The sequence below is a fragment of the Macadamia integrifolia genome, chromosome 6 (assembly GCF_013358625.1).
Source record: "Macadamia integrifolia cultivar HAES 741 chromosome 6, SCU_Mint_v3, whole genome shotgun sequence".
Taxonomy (NCBI): domain Eukaryota; kingdom Viridiplantae; phylum Streptophyta; class Magnoliopsida; order Proteales; family Proteaceae; genus Macadamia; species Macadamia integrifolia.
Window position 1 is genome coordinate 3,415,198 of NC_056562.1, and position 25,411 is coordinate 3,440,608.

General features: G+C 39.5%; 2 protein-coding genes across 4 annotated transcripts; both read right to left on the reverse strand.

Annotated features, from left to right (window-relative positions):
• Nucleotides 1-812: 812 nt before the first annotated feature.
• LOC122081381 (cysteine-rich receptor-like protein kinase 10) lies at nt 813-6,011 on the reverse strand. Its single transcript, XM_042648486.1, has 5 exons — nt 4,664-6,011; nt 3,284-3,403; nt 1,548-1,669; nt 1,223-1,433; nt 813-1,053 (listed from the first exon to the last, which is right to left on the reverse strand). The coding sequence occupies exons 1-5, from the start codon at nt 5,514-5,516 to the stop codon at nt 815-817; spliced, it is 1,545 nt and encodes a 514-aa protein (XP_042504420.1). The 5' UTR covers nt 5,517-6,011; the 3' UTR covers nt 813-814.
• Nucleotides 6,012-10,440: 4,429 nt separating this feature from the next.
• Nucleotides 10,441-23,643, reverse strand: LOC122082679 (putative receptor-like protein kinase At4g00960). 3 transcript variants are annotated; one of them, XM_042650397.1, is made up of 7 exons: nt 22,538-23,643; nt 20,953-21,072; nt 12,434-12,555; nt 12,105-12,315; nt 11,645-11,735; nt 11,085-11,235; nt 10,441-10,978 (listed from the first exon to the last, which is right to left on the reverse strand). In XM_042650397.1, exons 1-7 carry the CDS (start codon nt 23,379-23,381, stop codon nt 10,670-10,672), a joined length of 1,848 nt encoding a protein of 615 aa, XP_042506331.1. In that variant the 5' UTR covers nt 23,382-23,643; the 3' UTR covers nt 10,441-10,669. The 3 variants fall into 3 exon arrangements, with proteins under 3 accessions (XP_042506331.1, XP_042506330.1, XP_042506329.1); XM_042650396.1 differs by having other exon boundaries at nt 11,645-11,882; nt 22,547-23,640; XM_042650395.1 differs by having other exon boundaries at nt 11,645-11,882; nt 22,538-23,640.
• Nucleotides 23,644-25,411: the final 1,768 nt, after the last annotated feature.

The window sequence follows — 25,411 nt, forward strand, 5'->3', positions numbered from 1 at the left end:
TTTGCGTCTTGTTGATGCCACGTTGTGGCCTCAACAGGGTCACTGGGACAGGGAGTGGTGCCATCGACAAAGCCAAAGTGGCGCTGGCCTTTGAGGAATGGTACCAATTGCTTCTTCCAGAGAAGAAAATTTGTGGGAGAAAGTTTAATGGAAAGATAGTGGTGGGGCGAGGAGAATGCCGAGAGAGAGGGAGCAGCAGGAGCGACAGGCGCTATGGCCTGTGTAGTGGGAAGGACGCCGATGGTTGTGTCTTCGGTGGCTATGGAGATGATATTGTGACTAGGGTAAGTAAAGAAAGAAGAAAGAAAGGAGGCTCAGAGGAGCGTAGGGTGCTCTGATACCATGAAAACACTTGTATTTCTCATTTGAATCAAGCTCTTATAATAGAGAGATTATATAAGATTACAGTTGGAAACCCTAGTCAACTATGTGTTGCATGGTAGGAGAATATTACAGAATATTACATGTGGTGATAAAGGAAAATGAAATATATGGAGATCGGACCATATCAGCCTTCCCATATCAGGGAAGATCTGAGATACGCTATTAAAGAGGAGACTAAAAAATAAAAGAAGAGTTAATCTCAACTTAAATATTGGAGTTGGTCTGAATCACTAGAAATTCAGGTGAACTTTACTATTATTAAAATGAAGTGTTTAGCTCTACCATATGGAAGGTTTTATTTTTCTTCTAAGCTCCTATCCACTCGCTTCAACTTATGTTTTATTTAGTTTTCTGGATCTCAAAAGGAAGCATAATAGCAGTCAACGTTTAGAAGAATGAATAAGGACATATGGTCATTAAAAGGAACTTACTAAGTACCAACAGCTTTCTCTGTATTGACTAGAGTTTGGTCCATCATAACTAGCCTTGCCATACCAAAATCGGAAATTTTAGGGTTCATGTCCACATCAAGTAAAATATTGCTTGGTTTAAGATCCCGATGAATAATCCTAATATGAGAATCTTCATGAAGATAAAGAATCCCTCGAGCTATCCCTTCTATAATTTTGTAACGCCTTCCCCAATCCACATCTGCCCGCTTGCTTGGATCTAATGCAATCATTTAAACAAAACAGAAAACTATTCAAATCATTACCAATGCAATACTGGGTGCCAGCATGAACAGAATAGAGTTCAAAGAAAAAGGTTCAGAGATGTAGAAAAGGTAACAAGTACGTGGGATAAACTGAGGGAGTGAGAGAGAGAGTGGGAGACTAACCAAATAGAAAGTAATCAAGACTTCCGTTGGGGACAAACTCATAGATTAGTTGCTTTTCTTCTCCTTCCAAGCAGAAACCCATCAGTCCAACAAGATTTCTATGCTGAAGTGTGGTTAATAATGAAACCTCATTTTTGAATTCCACTTCACCCTGGGAAGAATTTCCAGAGAGCCTCTTCACTGCTATTTCTTGTCCATCTGAAAGCCTGCCCTGGTTTAGATATAAGAAGAGATTGACAATTTTCTTTCCCACACAAAATGACTGAAAAACCAAAAATAAATCTGAATAAAATATGCAATTCACAAGTGTGGTAACATTTGTTACCTTGTAGACAACACCAAATCCACCGGCACCCAGCTTATTTGCATCAGAGAAGTTGTTGGTTGCAGTTTTTATTGTAATGAAGTCAAATCGCAAGGAATCCACACTTGTAATGTCATCCATTACTTCAAAAACAAAAAAAGATGACAAAAAAAGTGAGTATTCAAAAAGAAAATACTTCCCTAAAGGAGTAATTTTATAGCTATATTTTGCTAGAAAGCAGATGTTGAAGGAACAACTGAGTTATCTTGGGTAATTCACCAAGATTTGAAGGTAATAACTTTACAGATATATTCATATTGCACTTTAATAGTTCAAGCCCGTCTACCATGGACTGAGGACATAGGACAATTTCACGATGTGTGTGTGTGTGTGAGAGAGAGAGAGAGAGAGATGTTAGTTGCTTTTTGCAGCCAAGGCTGGTGCCAAGAACGTCTCCAACTTTTGTATGAAACTATGGGAGAAAAAGGATATCCTTCATGATCTTGATAGTTGGAGAATTACAAACAAATGGCTTGAGCTCAATATGGTTGCTGGCTTCCTTTCCACTTTCTGTAATATGGCAGGAACTATTTCATATTTTCTCCATTTCTCAATCAACCTTTTCAATCGTAGGAGAGGATATTTATTGTTGATAAAATAGACTTCTATTCAACTTCAAAACCCATCTTCATTCACATACTCAACAACCCCCCAAACCCACCCCCAACCCCCCAAAAAATAAAAAAAAAGAAAAGAAGGAAAGAAGATGTTATGATTAGGTAAGTTATTTTTGAGTTCAGTTTATTCAAGGGAGAGTACATATATGATCTTTTTAAGAAATGACAGTGTAACAGGTTATAGTAAAAATACAAAAATATTTAAAAACTGTCTACGCTTGATGGATATTTTTAATAGGTTAGACAGATAAGTTATGGAGTCAACTGTCAATAACTAATGGGCAATGGCGAACAATAGTGTGGTCTGTTGCATTTAATTAGTCAGGTAAGTAATGTTGGTGATCGATTGCCACTGCGAAAATCCAATGATTAAAAATGGTTCCAGTAATACATTTCAACATGGGTAGCATCAAAATTGGACGAGGTTTTCAATACCATTGGTCAAGGAGAAGCCAAACAATTGAATTGTAAACTGAGTCGACCCAGTTCCTAAAAAGACAACTAAAAAAAAAAGGAAAAAGGGCTGATCAGGTTGCTTCGAAGACATAATTGGAAAAAATTAAAATACAGAATAGCTGTTCCAGCTGAAGAGATTCAGGAAAAAAATTGCAATTGATTTACTTAAGGGATGAAAGGATATTAAGTACAGTAGCAATATCCAATCTTATCCTAATTCTGTTCTGTTCTATTTGATTTACTAGATTAACTGCACCTTTATTAATTGATCCATCCTTTAACATGTTATTCTATACCATTCTATTCACTTCACTATTTTGTTCCAAAATTTTTATTGCTGAACATAGAAATGACATGTCATGAGGGAGGTCCTTATGAAAATAACCCATGCTATTTTGTTTGATCTTAAGAGAGGGGGCAGCAATGTGAAAGTAAACATTCCACCAGAGACAATGGTAAAAAGTCTCTACTTAGGAACTTGACTTTGAGGGACAATGGTGAAAAGTCTCAACTTAGGAACTTGACTTTGTGTCCCTCAATGCAATGATCAACTTTTGTTTTGCAAGTTTGAGTCTTCAGTAAATCATGAAATAATAAGTAAATGCTGAAACTTAATTTACTTACAATTAGCTTTTTTCTTTTTCTTTCTCCTTTGTACAAAGATGCAAATGATAGAAAGAACTATCACTGCAATAGCCAAGGGGACAGCAATTGCAAAAGCAGTTTGAAATGAATTCCTCCTTCCTGTAACCGAGAACATTTCAATTGTAAGAATGTAAGTTAACATGTTGTCATTGCTAAACAAAATTTTACACATGCATGACTGTAGTGTACAGAGCTCAACTTTAACCTTCATCTATCCAGTTCCTGTTTTGTAGTCTTCAAGGTATTGTAGTAAAGCCAAGGCTTTATGAACCAGTAACAATGTTGCCAAAGATAAGGAGGTAAGTTAACATAGAACCTGGTAGATTTTATTCTCCCCTGTTCAATTTCAACCACATTTTTTCTCATGGGATCGTTTGTTATTTAAGATTCTATGAGAAGGTTTAATTATACAAGCCACAGAAGGTTTTTGGCATTAATATTTATCCCTGTCCTGTGTAATAAGTACCAAAAACACGGCTACGGTGGAAGAGATTTCAAGGATATGCCTCCCTAATCCATTTCTCACAACCTACAAACAAGGCTTTTCTCGTTCTTGGGGGTGTGGTGGCAAAATGTTGGAGTCCAGTTAAGCCCCAAAATGAGATAATGATCTAAAATTTGCCATTTAAGACATAAGTAGGGAACAAGGCATACTAGGCCATCAATCTCGATAGAAGGGATCCCAAGCCAGCTAGTGAAATGCTTAATCATCGGCAGATCATTGACAGCTAGATCATCGAGGAATATAGACCATCCATTGTTTTTCTTCAGGTTCTAGTAACAAAGTAGACCAGCAAACTGACTGGCTTATTTCCTATACACCCATCTCTACAAAGTGATTTTAATACTTATTGAGTACCCTTTCAAATACCTTAACAGTGAGCTTATCTTTCCCATCAAAATAGATTTAAACAGAACACTAGAATAATTCTAACCACCCAACTCCTCAGAAACTTCTTAGTCGTCCTTGACCTGAACTTGTTGAATCCCGGGGAAAAATAATCTTCTGTTACACCATGCCATATAGTCACCAGCAGCCCCTTTGGTAACCCTTAGAATTAATGATTAACAGTAAAAACAAGGAAACAATAAATAGCATAAGAAACAAAATATCTCCCATGTTGTGCCTCATGAAACTCTAAAGGCTCTTCAATTTTTTTCAAGAGAAGATAAGAACAAAGCCTCCCTTTCAATTAGAGAAGGGTGGGAACATTCAGCTTCAATATGCACTTTTCTTGGGTTGAGGATACAGATAGGAAGAAATCCATTCAATTTTTGGGTTGGTTTCATCCAAGAATGACCAAACACAGAGATGATTAATGATGAACCTATCAAAACAAAAGAGTGAGCTTATGTTACCATGCTTACTGTCTGGAGCTATGCCCTCTGTTAATGGGTGAGGAGGAGGAGGAGGAGGAGGCACAGGAGGGGCGGGAGCTGGTGCACTAGCCTTCAGTTGATAGAAAGGAAGATCACTGCGCCTTACAACACAACTGGGTTGATATAAGGCCACTGTTACCGTCCCATAGTACCGATTCTGTATCGCAGAAACAGCCCCTCTCAGGCATTTATAACAATCAGTCTCAGAAAGATCAGGCGTGCACTGAACTAACCCATATATGTTCTGAAAGAGACTAAATTTCTCATCTCCGATGGCAAACATGGCTGGGGAAGAAGGGCCCCGGACGGCCCTTGTGATGAGTTTGTCCATCAAACCACTCTGAATCTGATTAAATTGATCTGGGTTGGAGGCATTATCGAACAAAAATGCGCGAAAAATTCTTGGTTCCACTTCCATGGTTGAGAATATGGACCGATTAGAGTACCTTAACATACACTGTTCATACCAAATAATGGCTTCTCTGTTAACTGGGCAGAGTTGTATGATCTCTTTGCTTGCTGTCTCAACGCAATTCTGGCAGGTCTCTGTTGTAACATCGCCTCTGCAGAGGAAGAGACCATACACTTTATATTGATTCTGGCCGGTGGTGAAGTTGTAGAATCCATGTTTGGTGGATGAAGAAGCGTTAGAGGATAGAGTAGAGAGGAGAAGGTTGAGGTTTGTTGTAAATTGGATGTTACTGTTAGTGGTGTAATTAGCTCCTAAGCAGTAGTGGCGAAAGAAGGCGGTCTGGGAGGTGGTGGGGGCGAAGCAAAGAACCAAATTTATAAGAATTGATGAAAAGGTGAGGAAGGAACTGGAACTAACCATTATAATCTGTGTCTGTGTGCGTCTGTGTATGCTTGTGTGTGCGTGAGAGAGAGAGAGAGAGAGAGAGAGAGAGGAGGACGATTATGGTAGTATTTGAGCTTGGAAAAATGAACATCAACTGCTCTTGCGTAGAGTTTTAGGACGAAATTTAGCTCACCCAGGTAACAGAAACTAGCACATAAATCCCCTGCAGGGAGGCAGTGAGCGGCAATGGAAGATCCCAGCACTGCTCACCACAGAAAATTTGAGTCATGGTCTCCAACTGCTAGAAAATTTGAGTCATGGTCTCCAACGACTACGCTGAGTGTCAAAATCGTGTATAGTTGTGGTTTCGGTGCAATGAACATTGGGTGGCTAGAATTCCCGTAAGGTGTATATCTAGATGCTCTTAACTGTCTCATACACACTGCAACCAATTTTCAATAATATAAATTTCGATGGATTTGTTGGTTTAAACTCTCATAAATCATCTCAAGTCACTCAACGATCATGGGTTTTCACTAATTTCTCCGTGTTTGATCCGTAGCCCTATGTGGATGAGTTCGAAAGTGATTTATGAGCCCACTATCTCTTGTTTTAAAGGGTTTCTTGTTCTTTCGATTTTAAGTTTTTCTGAAATGGACCTAAAATTATGCCTTTATTGTAGAGAATTTGGATCTACCATCACCGGTGGCACATGTGAGCCTTCAATACTTGTCCTTTTTGCTTTCAATTATATTCCTTTTCACTTTTGTAATGACAAAAAGTGAGACAAATATTGGATGTTTACATGTACAGACTAGGTCATCGTATGAACAACAGATATGAATTTTTGGCCTCCTTGGTACCTATAGATCACAGATGAAGAATTAGTCCTGAAACTGTTCCCTAGGAAAGGCTCTCCATAGCTCAAGTTAGGATATGGGGTGGGAAGGAAAAACCTCTACAGAGCTTTGAGGATTCAAAGTTGCTTGCCTTTGTCTTCTGGTTGAGTCGTCTCCCTTATATTATAATTGATGGGAGCTCCTATTGGGCATGGATCTCTATCCTTGATGACCAGGCCTTGCTAAAGAGTGGTGGATTCTGTCCTTATCTTGCTGTGGTTGAGCAACCTATGATCCCAACGGTTAACCCGTGGTTATCCTTCAGTTAAGTAACCGTGATTGTAACGGCCTGTTTAGCCATGGGTTAGCCTTGAGTTTAATAACCACATGACCATAGTTGAGTTTGTTACCTCTAGTCAAGTTTGGAAGCAGTTATAAATATCACTCATCAGATCCTGGTGACACGTAAGCCGCAGATGTTGAAATGAAAAATCAGAAGGGGTGCGTTCATGCACCTGTAATAGGAGGTGCATGCTTCATAAAAGCAAATGACCATATAAGCATGGAACGACTTTGAGTCAAGTACTTTTATCAAATTCTACCAAAAAAAGGAAAAAAACTTTTGAGTCAAAATATTATTATTAAGTTTAGATTGGGTTTAACAAACTGCGGATGTCCATAATTAGTGGTTTCCTAATCATTGCTTCTACTACTAGCTTTTTAAGCAATAATATAAAGTGGTTGTTTTGCTTAATACATAACATGGGTTTATGCACAAAATGCTTAGTAGTTAGAAGTAGGGGAATTGAGGTCCACGGCCATCCATGAACGATGTCACTTTTCCAAAAATATTGAATTTGCCTGATATCAGTCTAGATTTCATCTATCTCCCATCCATCTCCATTGGCCTTTGTCCATCCATATAGAAGACCTCGAGTTGCTACTTCCATCCCATTTTCTTGTTAACAAATTGTTAGCTTGGAATAAGTGGCAAGTACCATTTGTAATAATGGCCAAAGCCCATCCCGCTAATTGTTTTTTTTGGAGTTACAAACCCCTATACAATATAGGGTCAATTTTTTTTTTTTTTGTAAAGGGGATAGGGCAGAAAGAGACATCGCCTAGTTCCGCTCCTAGATTGTATTCTTTGTTGTCCTCTACATATAATGAAATGAAGTCCAGAGTTCTACATATTTGAGGATAGAATGAGGATTGGGTGTTTGTTGTTGAAAATGAACCTGATTCCAATGATGCCAGATATAATAGCAGGTTAAAATGAATAAAGTAAAAAAAGTGAGTCAACAAATTCCTAGGGACAACATGGAAGAAATACATAATCACAGACTGCATAGAAGAATAATTAAAACTTTCAGTTATTAGGGTCCAGCTGCCCAAGTCCTTCGCTAGAACTCACAACTAAGGAAAAGATGACAAGTAGTCTCACTCAAATTGTGGCACACATATGGGGTCCATGTCAACCCATCTACTCAAAATGTCTTTTGTAGGGATACCATTGTGGGCAATTCTCCAAAAGAAAGCCTTAAACTTGTGATGGATTTTCAGTTTTCAGAAAAAACACCACCACTGTGAGTAAGGCAATAAGCAATAACACCTGTTTGAGCATTCACCACTATTAGTAAACAAACCTGTTAGGGGTGTCAGAAAACCCAGTCCAACCCTAAAGTCTCTTAACTTAACCCAAGCCCAGGCCCAACCCTATTGTGTTTAGCCCAACCCAACTCAGTCCTAATGGACCCTGATTGGGCTGGGTTTTAACCCAATCCAGTCCAACCCAATACTATTGGTTACTTGGTTGTTTGATCTTCATGCATTGCAAAGGTTAAAGACCAAAGTTTTCGTATATGTGTAGATTATAGAAAATGAAAGACCTTTTTCTATAAGTACTCATTAATAATTATAGCATATTTATATGATTATATATTTAATACACATTGTTGGGTTGGGTTGGGCCTGGGTTGAGGTCACCCCAACCCTGCCTCGGGCCTGAAAATCTCAACCCTAACCCACCCTATGGGCTGAAATCTCAGCCCAAGCCCTATTCGGGCTTAGGGCGGGTTAGGGATGGTTCGGGTTGACCGGGCTTTTTTGACACCCCTAAAACCTGTTTTAAGAAATATGGCCGCTTTTATAGTAGATAGAGAGTGCCATCCTTAGAGAGGTGACACCACCACCTATCATGGCTATTGGAAATGGGAATTTTTAAAATAGATTTTGTGACATGAGGGGGAAGGAAATAATTCAAAAGATGAGAGTTCCAAACATTGTTTTGAATAAAGTTGCTTACCTTATGGAGTAATCAGAAGAAGTATGGGAAACAGAATTATTAATCTCAGATAATCGAGGATAGAAAGGCGACCAAGGATCTGACCAGAAAAAAGATTCATTCCCATTTCCAATTCTTTTTGTGATCAATTTTTGAAGAAGAGGGAGGATACTTACAATGCTACTTCAGCAAAAAGACCCCCTCTTAAGTAGAGTCCTCTGGTAAAAAATGGAAACATTGTGAAAATACTTAGCCTTAAGAATTGAAGCCTAGAGAGACTTAGCCTCCGTGAGGATGCGCCACCCCAGCTTGAATAAAAGGGCTTTATTGTGAGAGGAGGAGTCCCTAAGGCCAAATCCACCCAAGTATTTAGGGAAGCAGACTTTGTGCCAACCAATAAGATGAAGTTTTTTGGTATCAGGATAGCTACCATTCCAGAAGTGGCAATAAATCGAGTCTATTTTATTACAAATAGATTTGGGACAAGCAACATATGACATAAGGTAGGTTGGAACAAAGGACAAAGCTGATTGAATTATGATAGACCGACCAGCAAAGGACAACATATTGGCTTTCCAAAGAGCCAATTTTTTTTCAACCCTACTGGCAACAGAATTAAAAGACAGATCTTTGGCTCTCTTATGGAATAAGTTGGTGCCAAGGTAGGTGGACTCAGGTTTCATTTCATTGATTCCAATAGTCTTACACAAACATCTTCTAGTTTCAGCCAAACCATTAGAACTAAAAGCTACACTATTTTAATTTAGATTTATAGTTAGACCCGATATGTTAGAAAAAAGATCCAAAATGCATTTAATAGTTACAAAATCATTTTTAGGAGCCCTACAAAAGATAAAGGTGTCATCTGTAAAAAAGATGTGAGAAATTTCAGGAACATGTCTAGAGATCTTGATTCCTCGAAAGAAGTCAAGGTCCCTATAAATATTGAGAAGTCGAGAGAGCCCCTCCATTACCATAATAAAAATAAAGGGGCTCAAAGGGAAACCTTGTCTAATTCCTCGGGAAGGCTCAAAATGATTGAAAGAAGAACCATGCAGTTTGAGGGAGAAAGATGAGGAGCTCAGCAGTTGACAAACTAGGTCCCCCCATTTATCCCCACACCCTAAAAATCAAACACTACCCTTAAATAACCCCATTCAAGCTTGTCATAAGCTTTGGCCATGTCTAATTTAAAAGCAGCAAAACCTACCTTACCCTTTTTCCTTTTGAGGGAATGAAATCTCTTGAGCAATGACCATATTGTCAAAGATTTGTCTACCTGGAACAAAGGCAACTTGACAAGAAAAAATGAATTTATGGAGATGTGGTTTCAACCTATTGGCCAAAATTTTAGCAATGAATTTATAAGAGACATTGCAAAGGCGAATAGGTCGGAAATCTCCAACAACAGAAACCTTCTCACATTTGGGGATTAGGCAAATCAGAGTATGGTTGAGACCATATGGAAGAGTCGCAGTGGAAAAGAAAGAATGTACAAGGTTGTACATGTCCAGTGCAACAAGGTCCCAAAATTGTTGGTAAAAACCTGCTTAGAAACCATCGGGGGCCAAGGGCTTTAAAAGCACTAATAGAGAAAACAGTGGGTCGAATCTCTTCAAGAGTAGGAACCCTATTGAGGTAGGAAGCATCGAGATCCAAGAGAGGGTAAAAAAGGCTTTCAATAAAAGATGGATCCAAATGATTAGATGTAGTAAACAGATCAAAGAGAAACGGGAAAAAATCATTGGCCGGATGGGTCCGTGATTTTCTCTCCAGAAGAAGAGAGAATAAATTCAATTTTCCTCCTTCTGTTGTGAAGAAGGTAGTAACTGCTTCCTTGAAAACAATGTAATACTCTTTGATCTAAACTCAGACCAAGTTAGGGAGTGCAAACATGTTCAAGTTTAAAGAGGGTTTCCAGGCCTTCGGCTTGACTATTCCCTTGGGTACAGCAGATCCCACAAAGCAATGAACAGATTCATAATGCTGTAACTCTTAATCATATCTTGCAACTTAACAACAATTACATAATGAATTGGAGATGAATAACACACTTCATTGATCCCTCACCTAGGTGTAAAACTAGAAAAAGTAGCCTCATTTACTGAAGAACTTTCCCCACTTACTGAAAATGGATCTGATTCAATGCTGCTGCTCCCCATAGCATAGGCAGGTTGTCTAGGTTGAGGCAGGGCATCGAGTTTCTTCTTCAACATCATAACCACAGATGACATAGTAGGTCTGTACTTGGGATCTTCTTGAACACACAAAAGCCCTATAAGGAGACATTTCAAAACTTCTGATGTTGGACATGAATTATTCAACATTGGATCTATGAACTCCAAACCCTTTTCTTCATGCCATAGTCTCCAGGCCTGAAATTTTAAACCTCAGATAAAATTATATTTAAGAAAACAAATCCACTTCACAGCTTTTTTCTCTGGAAAAGGCAGGGGGGGGGGATTTGCATTTGGTACATACATATTCCAGCAGTGTCTGTGAATCTTCTGTAAGGTGGAAACTTCTGATTTTTTTCCCACTTATCATCTCGAGCACAATAACACCAAAGCTGAAAACATCAGACTTCACAGAAAACAAACCCTTTAAAGCATACTCCGGAGGCATGTATCCACTGCATTCATCATAAAGGCATCACTCTTTATTTAGTATTATAGAAAGCTAAAGATTATATCTTTGCTAACCACATAGGAGAATGAGAGAAAGAATATAAGTTGAGATAAGTATGTCTTCTTTTGGAAGAAAGAAATACAAGGAAGCAAGTCACAAACCAACAAAATTTTGTTGAAGAGACTAGAAAAAAAAGGTTAATCTCAACTTAAATATTGAAGTTGGTCTGAATCAGTAGAGATTTAGGTGACCTTTACTAGTATTAAAACAAAGTGTTTAGCTCCACCATATGGAATGTTTTATTTTTCTCCCAAGCTACTCACTCTCTTCAAGTTATGTTTTAAGAGAAAGCATAATAGCAGTCAACGTTTAGAAGAATGAACAAGGACATATGGTCATTAAAAGGAACTTACTAAGTACCGACAACTCTCTTTGTATTGACTAGAGTTTGGTCCATCATAACTAGCCTTGCCATACCAAAATCGGAAATTTTAGGGTTCATGTCTGCATCAAGTAAAATATTGCTTGGTTTAAGATCCCGATGAATAATCTTAATTTGAGAATCCTCATGTAGATAAAGAATCCCTCGAGCAGTCCCTTCTATAATTTTGTAATGCATTCTCCAGTCCATTTCTGCCCGCTTGCTTGGATCTATGCACTCATCCAAGCAAAACATAAAATTATTCAAATCATTATCAATGCAATAATAAAGTATATGAATGATTACCCAAGCATGAAAAGTGTTCATACAAGTGGTCTGGGATGCACCAATATTGTGTGCAACATGCACAGAATACAGTTCAAAGAAAATGGTTCAGAGATATGGCAAAAGTAAGACGTACGTGGGATAAACTGAGAGAGAGAGAGACCAACCAAATATAAAGTAATCAAGACTTCCGTTGGGGACAAACTCATAGATTAGTTGCTTTTCTTTTCCTTCCAAGCAGAAACCTATCAGTCCAACAAGATTCCTGTGCTGAAGCTTGGCTAATAATGCAACCTCGTTTTTGAATTCTGCTTCACCCTGGGAAGAATTTCCAGAGAGCCTCTTCACAGCTATTTCTTGTCCATCTGAAAGCCTGCCCTGGTTTAGATATAAGAAGAGATTGACAATTTTCTTTACCATACAAAATGACTGAAACACCAAAAATGAATCTGAATAAAATACGCACTTTACATAATAATATGGTAACATTTGTTACCTTGTAAACAGCACCAAATCCACCGGCACCCAGCTTATTTGCATCAGAGAAGTTATCAGTTGCAGTTTTTATTGTAATGAAGCCAAATTGCAAGGAATCCACATTTGTATAGTCATCCATTACTTCATGGAAGAAAAAAAGTCAGTATTCAAAAAAAAAAAAAAAAAAAAAAAAAAAAATCCTAAAGGTGTAATTTTTTTTTTATAGCAATATTTAGTTCTGAACCAGATGTTGAAGGAACAACTGAGTTATCTTGGGGTAAGTTCTCAAATATCTTAAGAAGATCATGTCCTACTTATTACTACTATGGATTGATCATGCTCTTTGGAATAGGGTCTGTACGTGGGGAGCTGGCTTTCTTTGTCTTTTTTGTAGGTAAGCTTTACACATTAGAAATTTTTAAGTAGGTATGTTTATATTGCACTTTAATAGTTGATGATATCTTGTCTACCATGGACTGAGGACATGGGACAATATCTAATGTAGAAGCTAGTTCCAGGTAAGAACCAACCCTACAGTAGGATCGATATTCCAGTAGCTGATAGAATATCCAAGAAACTTACTGTCCAGAAATCCAGATTTGATGGTGTCGCAGAAAACTTGTAACAGAAATTAAAGATGAAAAAATAAACAGAAAAAAATAGAGGAGAAGGGTAATAAGAAGATAGATGGGGAAGGGGGATAGGTTGGGTCAAGCATCTCACCCATGGGAATCTCACCCAAGATGTCTCTCACAACACTACAATACTGCATCTCATAGTTTTTCAGCACAAAGCTTTTTTTTTTTCATTCAATTGGGGGCTGTAGATCAACCTTCTTCCTTTATTTATAAACTTTAAATTGATCACAAAATTGGGTCCTTCCTTGCATGGAAAGGAAATGAATCCATTTACAACTAGATATTACCCTATTTGAAAACTAATTACAAATCAAATCAAATCCCTCCCTTTTACAAAGATAGAAATCTAATAAATTAGAATTCCTACTTTCTAGAAGTAAAAACTAAAATTAGAAACTAATTAGATAATATCTTCCTCACTATTACAAGGAAATATAAAAATGGAAACTATATCAATGAAAGATTTCCTAAAATCTTGCAACTTAAACTCCTCAATTCGAGCTGGCCATGGGGCCCATATTGGTTACTGTTCACATAAACAGTAACTAGTGAACAGTAAAAAAAAAAAAAAACTCTTTTTTTTTCTGAAGTTGATTCTCAGCCCTCTTCTTCTCAGGCTTTGATCTGCATCAATTTCACTATACGTGTGTGTGTGTGTGTGTGTGTGTGAGAGAGAGAGAGAGAGAGAGAGAGAGAGAGAGAGAGAGAGAGAGAGAGAGCAGACTGTTGCTTGCTTAGAAACAAAAAGGGTGGGATGTTAGCTGATTTTTGCAGCCAAGTGCATCTTTAACTGTGTAATGAAACTATGGTAGATAAAGAATATCCTTCATGGCCTTCATAGTTGGAAAATTACCCCCCCAAAAAAAAAGGGCTTGAGCTCAATATGGTTATTGACTTCATTCCTCTCTCCTTTCTGTAATATTGCAAGAACTATTTCATATTTTCTTCATTCCTCAATCAACCTTTTCAATCGTAGGAGAGGATATTAATTGTAGCAGAGATGAGAATGTTGAGAGGACTGTGCGGCAGGGCCATGAGAGATAGAGTAAGGAATGTGTTGCAATATAAGTTGCAATATAAAAACCTTGTAACCAAAACCAGAAACTCGAAAAGAGAAGAAGAAGAAGAAAAGAAGAGAAGAAGAAGAGAAGAAAGAGAGACCGAAAGCTGTCTAGAAAACAGAGCAGCCTGCGATCACTCCAGTATGAGACTGATCGCAGGTTATGTTGTTATATTAATAGCTTAAAAACAATAAAACAAAATTACAAGACTGCCCTTCCATAAGGATAAAACCCTAGAAGCAAAATAGGAACCCGATAGAACCAAAAGGCCCCTATCGGGTCCTTAGGTTAGTGCTAATCTCTTATTGGGATTAGCGTCAACCTTCAACACTCCCCCTCAAGCTGGAGCATACACATCACCCATGCTTAGCTTGGTACAACCATTACGAAAAGTAAGGGCAGACAAAGTCTTAGTGAACATGTCAGCTAACTGATCCGAGGAAGAAACAAACGGAGTCTCAATCAGCCTCTTCAGAACATCACGAATAAAATGGCAGTCCACTTCTATGTGTTTGGATCTCTCATGGAAGACCGGATTACTAGCAATATATATAGTAGCTTGGTTGTCACAATACATTTTCATAGGCTTGGTCATTGGAAATCCCAACTCCAAGAGTAAAGACCGTAGCCACATCAACTCAGCAGTGGTATGAGCCATAGCTCTGTACTTGGCCTCTGCACTGGACCGGGCAATAGTAGTCTGCTTCTTGCTGCGCCACGTAAAAAGATTACCTCCAACAAATGTACAGTATCCAGTAGTAGATCTCTGATCACTAGCAGAGCCAGCCCAATCAGCATCAGAGTAGCCAACTAGTTCCATATGCTGATTAGGTCGATAAATCAACCCTTTTCCAAGGGCACCTATTAGGTAATGAAGAACACGAACTGTAGCATCCCAATGGGCTTTCTGAGGAGACTGCATAAACTGACTAAGAACTCCAACAGCATAAGAAATATCAGGACGAGTCACAGTCAGGTAATTCAACTTGCCAATCAAGCTCCTGTACTGATGCATATCCTGGAGGGGTTCACCATCATCCACACCAAACTTTTGGTGAGGATCCATAGGAATATCAACAGGTTTGGATGCAAGCATCCCAATATCAGATAGAAGATCCATCACATACTTCCTTTGAGACAGACTGATCCCTTTATTGCAGCAGATTACCTCAATCCCAAGGAAATAATGAAGTTGGCTTGATCCTTTGTCTGAAAATGGTGCTGGAGATGATCTTTAACTTTAGAAATCCCTGCCTCATCATTACCAGTCAAAATAATGCCATCAACATATACAACCAAGACAATCAGCTTATTGCCTCTACGACGAACAAACACAGAATGATCAGAATAACATTGAGAAAAACCACAAGTAACTATGGTAGCACGAAACTTGTCAAACCATGCCCGAGGAGACTGTTTCAGCCCATATATAACATTGTGTAAGCGACACACACGATTTGTACTCTCCCCCTGAGCAACATACCCCGGAGATTGCTCCATATACACCTCTTCCTATTCATCACCATACAAGAAGGCATTCTTGATGTCCAACTAAAATAAGGGCCAATCAAAGTTGACAGCAAGAGAAAAAAGAAGACGAACTGAATTCAGTCTAGCAACCGGGGAGAAGGTCTCAAAGTAATCAACACCATAAGTCTGAGTACACCCCGTAGCAACCAGACGGGCCTTCAACCGCTCAACAGAGCCATTAGAATGATACTTAATAGTGTACATCCAATGACACTTCACCATATCCTTACCAGGAGGTAAATCTACTAGACTCCAGGTACCACGACTCAAAAGAGCATCCATTTCTACATACATGGCAGCCTTCCATCCAGGGATATGGACGGCCTCAGTATGGGTACAAGGAATAGAGTTAGTGGAAAGAGATAGGGCAAGACCATGGATAGGAGAGGGAAGATGAGATAAAAATACAAATTTATCAATAGGGCACACAACCATAGATTTGTGAGTGCAAGAACAAGTACCTTTCCTGTGTGCAATCGGTAAGTCATCAGACGGAGGAGGAAGAGGAGCTTCACTAGAGGAAGCCGACAGTGGAAAGAGTGAAGCATCTGGAGTAATTACCTCGCCACTAGGCTGTCCAATCTTCTTCCGGCGTTGATAAACCTATAGGGGAGGGGAGTTACTGGCACCATGAGCATCAGGGAAGGGTATAAGGGAGTGTATGGGTGGAGGAGATGGAAAATACCACTCTATGCTAGACGAGGGCACGGGAGAAGGGTAGAATGAAGTACCCTCAAATAAGGTCACATCGGCACTGACAAAGTTCCTATGTGTAGTAGTGTCATAACACTTATACCCTTTCTGAGTACGAGAATATCCCAAAAAAATACACTTAGTAGACCTAGGAGACAACTTATCAACATGCATGTGCAAATTGTGAACAAAGCACACACACCCAAAAACCCGAGGAGGAACAGAAAAACTCGGTAAATTAGGGAGATGGCATTCGATTAATAAAATGACATGCAGTTAAAACACCATCACACAAAAAATGCTTGGGAACATGCATATGCAACATCATGGCTCAGGAAACCTCAAGAAGGTGCCGATTTTTACACTCTGCGACTTTATTTTGCTGTGGAGTATAGGCACAACTAGTTTTGTGGATCATCCCATGAGTATCACAAAAATCAGAAATATTAGTTTGAGCATATTCTAAAGCATTATCAGAACGAAAGATTTTAATAGGAATGCCAAACTGAGTCTTTATTTCATTATGGAATTTTGTAAATATATGTAAAAATTCAGACCTATCCTTTAACATGTAAATCCATGTAAGGTGGGAATGATCATCCACAAAAGTCACAAAATACCGAAACCCAAATTTATTACTGACTCTGCAAGGACCCCATACATCAGAGTGGACTAAAGAAAATAAAGACGGACTACGAGACACAGAGAGACATGGGAATGACACACGGTGATGTTTTCCCAGCTCACAAGCCTCACACTCTAACCTAGGAGGCTAGGAGTAGACTTAAAACTAAGAAATAAAAGTTGTAACCTAGAAAGCGACAAATGACCTAAACGACAATGTCATTGGAAAGGAGTGATGTCCCCAACAGCCGTAGCAGCAGCAGAAGAGGTAGGATAGCCATTGTTGAGGTAATATAATCCATTCTTTCCATGCCCTCCACCAATCGTCTTCCTCGTGTGAAGATCCTGAAAGACACAGTAAGAAGGAAAGAATGTTATTGAGAAATTTAACGAACTAGTTAATTGACTCACAAAGAGAAGACTTAATGGAAATTGAGGAACATATAAGACAGAGGATAAGTTTATGGATGGCTTAGGTGAGATAGAACCATTGCCTAGAATCGGTGTTAAAGCCCCATTAGCAAGGATCACAGAATTAGAACTGAAACTAGTAGAAAAGTCCTTAGAGAGTGACGACTTACCGGTCATATGGGCAGAAGCACATGAATCAATGATCTAGGGGGTAGATATAGTAGTAAGAAGGGCTGAGGTACCTGTGTGGGCTAGGGTAGCAGTGGATGTGGACGCACCAGTGGATGTATTAGCAGATGCCTCAAGAGTGTGCAAGCGTCGGAGCAACTGGTTGATGTCATCGCGCAGACTGGTAGCCGAATCTCCTGAAGAAGGTGTTGGTTTAGTGTCAAATAGAGCCATTGTGTCCGTATCATCATCAAACATTGCATAATTATCTAACTGTGTTGCCCACTCTGGTTTGCCATGCTTTACCCAACAAGTCTTCACAATATGGTTGGGCTTTCCACAAAAAGTACACTAGAGAGCTGTACGGTCAGAGGGCTATCCACCAGATCCTCGACCAGCCAATCCTTGACCAGCCAATCCACGACCTCCCCCACGATCGCGACCACGTCCAAGGTTGGCATGGAAGGCAGAATTGTCTTTGGAAGACTGATCAGGTTTTGTGGAAGAGGTAATTCACTGCAGTCGTGAGTTGGCATCATTTAGAGTAGGCACAGCATCCCCTGCAAGTAAGTGACCCTTCACTACCTTCAGGTCATTGTTCAGACCAGCCAAGAATTTGGAGACGAAGAATTCGTTACGCTGAGCCTTCAATTTATCAATGTTAGTGGTCAAGGGTTGGAAGACATTGAGTTCTTCAACCATACCCCTGAAAGTACTGTAATATTCTGAAAGTGGCTTGTCTGATTGGCGAAACTGAAACAGTTTTTCATAGATATCATAGATACGAGTCATGTTCTTTTCCTGAGAGTAGGTCTCCTTCAAGTCATTCCACACTCCCTTTGCAGTAGAATGGATACATAACATTAGCAGCGACATCTGGTTCCATACTGTTCCATAACCATATGAGGATTAAAGCATTCTCTTTCTGCCACTGAGTATAACTAGAGTCAGATTCCTTGGGAGGATCAGAGGTGGTGTAACCAAGCTTATCCTTTGCCATCAGATAAACCTTGACCAACTGAGCCCAAAGAAGATAGTTCGAGCTGCCCTTAAGCTTGATGGACTTAATCTGGACATTCACATTGTCCGAGGTAGAAGAGGTAGTAGGGGTAGGGGTTTTGATCTCAGCTATGAGACTCAAATAATAATCACCCACAAATCAAATCTGAAAAACCAGCAGCAGTAAGCAATCGGACACCACAAACACAAAAAAAAAATTGATCTGATAGGGGCAGCAGTTAGGGTCGAACTAGCCCTGATAGAAGACCAGCCAAATCTGCTAGAGAAGGTAGTGGTATAGGAAGATAAAACAGCCGACAGCAGCACTTCAATATCAACAGTTGCTCAGTCTATAAATAGGGGCAGCAGCAATACACACTGCAGAAACAGGGGCAGCAGCCATAAAAATAGGGAGGGAGATGTCTCGACCTCAACCAGTACACATACTAAGCAAGTAGTAATAAAAAAGAGACCTAGTTTTACTTATGTCATGATAACTAGGTCAAACCAGGTAATAGATGCAGCAAGGAGGTGGCTGCACACCAGAAAAACAATACCACTAGGTCGAAATCAGCAGCTTAGCCAATCGATGTGATTTAGACTTGCTCTGATACCATGTTGCAATATAAAAACCTTGTAACCAAAACCAGAAACCAGAAAAGAGAAGAAGAAGAGAAGAGAAGAAGAAGAAGAAGAAGAGAAGAAAGAGACTGAAAGCTGTCCAGAAAACAGAGCAGCCTGCGATCAGTCCAGTCGAATACTGGACTGATCGCAGGTTATGTTGTTATATTAATAGCCAAAAAACAATAAAACAAAGTTACAAGACTGCCCCTCCATAAGGATAAAACCCTAGAAGCAAAATAGGAACCCGATAGGACCAAAAAGCCCCTATCGGGTCCTCAGGTTAGTGCTAATCCCTTATCAGGATTAACGTCAACCTTCAACAGAATGATTGTATTAGAAACGATTTGGGGGTTGTACCAATCCAGGACAAGCTCCGGGAGAGCCAGTTGAGATGGTGTGGCCATGTTCAACGGAGACCTATAGATGCCCAGTAAGGAAGAGCAACCAGATTCATTTGGAGGGAGCTAGAAGGGGTAGGGCTGGCCTAGTATGACTATTGACGAAGTGGTATGAAAAGATATGCATGTGGTAGGCCTCGACTCTAGTATGACTACGGATAGAGTTTTGTGGAGGACAAGGACCCGTGTTGTCGACCCCTTATAGGGGATGTTCCCGTGATGCGCCTTTGTCTATTGCTGTACCTTCTTCTCTTATCTCCATTTTCTTCATTTTAACCTCTCTTTTGTGCTTCTTTATTTTCTTATTTCCATATCGGATCCATGTAACCAACCCCATTTAGTTAGGATAAGGTTATGATTGTTGTTGTTGTTTTGTTGTTTGTATAATAGACTTCTATTAAACTTCAAAACCTATCTTCATTCAAATACTCAACACCCCCTTCCTCACACACACACACTCCCAACCCACCCCCACCACCCTCACCCCCCAAAATTAAAAAAAAAAAAAAGGGAAAGAAGATGTTATGATTAGGTAAGTTATTGTTTAGTCTAGTTTATTCAAGTTTATTCAAGGGAGAGTACGTATATGATTTTTTTATGAAATGACACCATAACAGGTAATAGTAAAAACACAAAACTATTCAAAATTGTCTAAGCTTGATGGATATTTTTATTATGCTTAGACAGATAAGTTATGGTGTCGACTGCCAATAACTAATGGCGAAACATCCAATGATGGAAAATAGTTCCAGTAATACATATTGACATGGATAGCATCAAACTTGGACGAGGTTTTCAATGCCATTGGTCAAGGAGAGAAGCCAAACAATTAAATTGCAAACAGAGTCGACACAGTTCCCCAAAAGAAAAAAGGAAAAAGAGTGATCAGGTTCCATCGAGGACATAATTGGAAAAATACAGAACAAAATGTACCAGCTGAAGAGCTTTAGGAAAAATTTGCAATCGATTTACTTAAGGGATGAAAGGATACCAAGTACAGTAGAAATATTCAATCTTATCCTAATCACATTCTGTTCTGTTTGATTTACCAGATTAACTGCACCTTTATTACATTGTTCCATCCATTAACATGTTATTCTATTCCATTCTATTCACTTCACTATTTTGTTCCAAAATTTTATTGATGATCATAGAAGAGACTTGTCATGAGGAAGTTCTTTATGAAAATAACCCATGCTATTTGGTTTTGTCTCAAGAGGAGGGGGCAGCAATGCGAAAGTAAACATTCCGCCAGGCACAATGGTCAAAAGTCTTTACTTAGAAACTTTACTTGGTATCCCTCAATGCTATGATCAACTTTTGTTCTCTGCAAGTCTGATTCTCCAGTAAATCGTGAAAGAATAAGTAAATGTTGAAAGTTAATTTACTTACAATTAGCTTTTTTCTTTTTCTTTCTCCTTCGTACATAGAAGCAAATGATAGAAAGAACTGTCACTGCAATAGCTAAGGGGATAGCAATTACACAAGCAGGTTGAAATGATTTCCTCCTTCCTGTAAAATGAGAACATTTCAATTGTAAGAATGTAAGTTAACATGGTGTACAGAGCTCAATTTTAACCTTCATCTCATGCATCTCCTGTTTCAAGATATCGTAGTGGAGTGAAGGCTCTATTAACCAGAAACAATGTTGCCAAAGATAAGGAGGTTAAGTTACGTAGAGCATGAAAGATTTTATTCTCTCCTGTTCGCTTTCAACCACATTTTTTTCTGCTGGGAAAAGCTTACGAAACGTAGCCTGCAGTCAGATCATTATTGTATAATTTGTAATCAAAGTTTTCAGGAGAAGGTTTAAGGTTTAATTATACGAGGCCACAAAAGGTTTTTGGCATTAGAATTTTTCTCTGTCCAGTCTAGTAAGTACCAAAAACAAGGCTACAATGGAAGAGATTTCAAGGACATGCCTCCCTAATATGTTTCTCACAACCTACAAACAAGGCTTTTCTGATTCTTGGGGATGTGATGGGATATAATGGAGGCCAGTTTAACCCCAAAATGAGATAATGATCTAAAATTTGCCATCCAAGATATATAAGTAGGAAACAACGCATACTAGGCCCTTAATCTCAATAGAAAGAAGCCCAACCGGCTAGTGAAATGCTTAAACATTGGCAGATCATTACTTAGGCAGCTGGATCATTGAGGAATATAGACCATACATTGTTTTTCTTCAGGTTCTAAGAATTTGTGCATAAAAGTATCAGAGTAACAGAGTAGCAAATTCATTGGCTTATTTTCTATACACCCATCTCTACAAAGTTATTTTTATCCTTATTGAATACCCTTCCAACTACCTCAACAGTGAGCTCATCTTTCCGAGTAAAATAAATTAAAACAAAACAAAACAAAACAAAAGAATAATTCTAACCACCTAACTAACTCCTCAGAAACTTCTTAGTTATCCCTGACAATTCACCTAGCTCTGGGGCAACTACTGGTCTGTTCCCAGCCCAAACTTGTTGAGTCCCGGCCAATGATAATCTTCTGTTACACCATTCCTCTAATCACCAGTAGCCCCTTATCGGTAACCCTTAAGACTTCATGATAGACAGTAAAGACAAAGAAACAATAAATAGCATAAGAAACGAAATATCTCCAGAGTTGTGCTAAATGAAACCCCAAAGCTTCCTCTTCAATTTGTCTGAAGAGAAGGTAAGAACAAAGGCTTCCTTTCAATTAGAGAGGGGTGGAACCATTCAGCTTTAATATACCCCTTTCTTGGGACGTGCAATTTACAAGGGTCAACAGCAGATGGTGTTACTACCCAAAGTCCTACAGAAAGGCTGAGGTTACAGATAAGAAGAAATCCATTTCAATTTTTGGGGTGGTTTCATCTAAGAATGACCAAATACAGAGATGATTAATGATGGATGTAAAGAACCAAATAGCAGTCATTACAAAAGCAGTAAGAAATCGAATATTATGAACCTAGCAAAACAAAAGAGTGAGCTTCTGTTACCATGCTTACTGTTTGGGGCTATATCCTCTGATAATGGTGGAGGAGGAGGAGGAGGAGGAGGAGGGGCAGCAGCTGGGGTACCAGCCTTCAGTGGATAGAAAGGAATACTACTACGCCTTACAACACAACTGGGTCGATATAAGGCCACTTCTAGCGTCGCATAAAACCGATTCTGTATCGCAGAAACAGCTCCTCTCAGGCATTTATCACAATCAGTCCCAGAAAGATCAGGCGTGCACTGAACTAACCCATATAGGTTCTGAAAGAGACTAAATTTCTCATCTCCGATGGCAAACATGGCTGGGGAAGAAGGGCCCCGGACGGCCCTTGTGATGAGTTTGTCCATCAAACCACTCTGAGTCCGATTTAACTGATCTGGGTCGGAGACATTAACGAAGATTCCGAAATAACTTCTTGGTTCCACTTCCATGATTGAGAATATGGATCGATTAGAGTACCTTAACATACATTCTTCATACCAAATAATGGCTTCTCTGTTAACTGGGCAGAGTTGTATGATCTCTTTGCTTGCTGTCTCAACGCAATTCTGGCAGGTCTCTATGGTAACATCGCCTCTGCAAAGGAAGAGGCCATAAACTTTATATTGATTCTGGCCGGTAGTGAAGTTGTAGAATCCATGGTTGGTGGATGAAGAAGCTTTAGAAGATAGAGACGAGAGGAGAAGGTTGAGATTTGTTGTAAATTGGATGTTACTGTTAGTGGTGTAATTAGCTCCTAAGCAAAAGTTGTAAACTAAGGTGGGCTGGGAGGTGCTGGGAGTAAAGCAGAGAACCAAATTTATGAGAATTGATGAAAAGGTGAAGAGCAAACTGGAGCTTATCATTGTTCTTGAACTCTTCCGTTTTTGTTTCAATGGCAGACTTGGGAACTCTTCTTGTTGTGACCATTGCAACAAGCCAGTTCAACCGTGTGAGAGAGAGGGAGAGAGGGAGAGAGAGAGAGAGAGAGAGAGAGGGGTTGCTCTTTTTTTTTTTTTGGTAAAGAGGGGTTCTCAAATCTCAAGCCAAGGGCAAAAGGGCTTGAATGGAAGGATATTGAAAAAACGGATGATTGCGGTGCTTGAAAAAGCCAGGGAAAGGTTGATCAAAGTCAAGGCTAACTCATGATTCCATTGGACTATATAAGTTTGGCCTCAAGTTCTTCTATTCATGCACCAATAGATGCTGATCCAGCATAGAAAATGGTTTAACTATTGTCACCAAAAGTTTTAAACGCGCTCTTGTTTTTTACCGTTTAAAATATGTTTTTTTCGTCTTTTTATCAAAGATATTTAAAAAAACTCTAAACGGTAAGCATTCCCATTCTAAACACATTTAAAACGCATTTTAACATATTCCCCTTTTTTGGCATTTTTTAAGACTTAACTTGTTGAACATAATGTCTATCTAATTGATCACATCTCTCTCTCCCAAACTCTGATCGACCTGATTCTTTCTCCAACTTGAAGCCAACTCAATGGCCTATATTTCTTATAATCACCTTCAACTCAATATCCATGTATGAATCCTGAAATTGAGATACAAATTGTTGCATTTGATGAAAAATATTTCTAAAGTGATGATTCCCAATTCAAGCTGAACATACATTATTCCAAGAGTGTGTTGATTATGTTGACAATAATGAACAACATCATTGCCAAGCCACATTGCTCAATAAAACTTGGACATGTGTTGTCACACCCCGTTCACACTGAACCGGAGCGGTGACCGAGTTAACACCGGTTAACCCAAACCTGCCAGGATCATCAGATACTGTATTCCACCACATCATACACACACTAACATAAGTTCATCAGATCAGCGGAAAACTAAGTTTTACCTGTGAATAAATCCCATATACTTGATACTCGAATTGTGATACAATAATTATATACATTTGGGCCCGAAGGCATGATATATACACAAAAAGAATATGATTCAAATACCAAGTATATACAGGAAATCATCAAAAACCATCAGGGTACACAGCTCGGCTCGGTATCAAGGCTGGAGCTCAGCTCGGCATCAGGGGTTGTGCCCAGCTCGGCATCACATAGAAGAGCTCAGCTCGGCCTTGGAAGTGGAGCTCAGCACGGCCTCCAAGGTGGAGCTCAGCTCGGCCTCAGAACTGCTGTCCCGCAGCACAGCTCTCGCACAAGCAGTCAGCGCCGTGCTCTAACTCCTCAGGGGTCCACCAGTCCTCTTCAGGAAACTCAACTGTGGGACCCACCCCATGCTCCTCAGATGTATGACCTGCAAAATCATCTAAAAAGGGGGTGTACACGTGGGATGAGCTCACTAGCCCAGTAAGTAGAAAGATGGACCACACACAACAGTCCACACATCACAACACATCATATGCACTACATGCCATGCTATACATTTTAAATCACATCAACCTAAGCAACATTACTAAGTCTTTGGTTTTAGTGCTACTACAACCACAGTGCGCGTATACTCCGGGTACGAGCCGCGAACTCCCTCCGGCGATACGCCCATAGGGTTGTCGGAGAAGGCCCACCGTGAGTACTCGGAAAAGTAAAGACAATGCCGTCCACCGGCTCTCAACAGAAATGTAAATGATTGAAAATAAAGGTGCTGACTCCAGTAATTTAAAAGCAGTACGATTGGCCCTCTTGAATGTACCACCGGGGTTGCCGACTGTCCTACATGACTCGTCGGGCGTAATGCCTAACCGCCACAGTGTCTGACAACCGCGACCCCTGCTTCCCCCCAAATGGTAACCCAACACCTTAACCCCTGTTGGGAAGGGTCCTAGCACGGGATGGTGAAAATCCTAATACCGCATGCTCCTATATGACAATAGTATGATTGCATAGTGCCTCCGTGTCCCATTCCACGGGCCACCAATGCA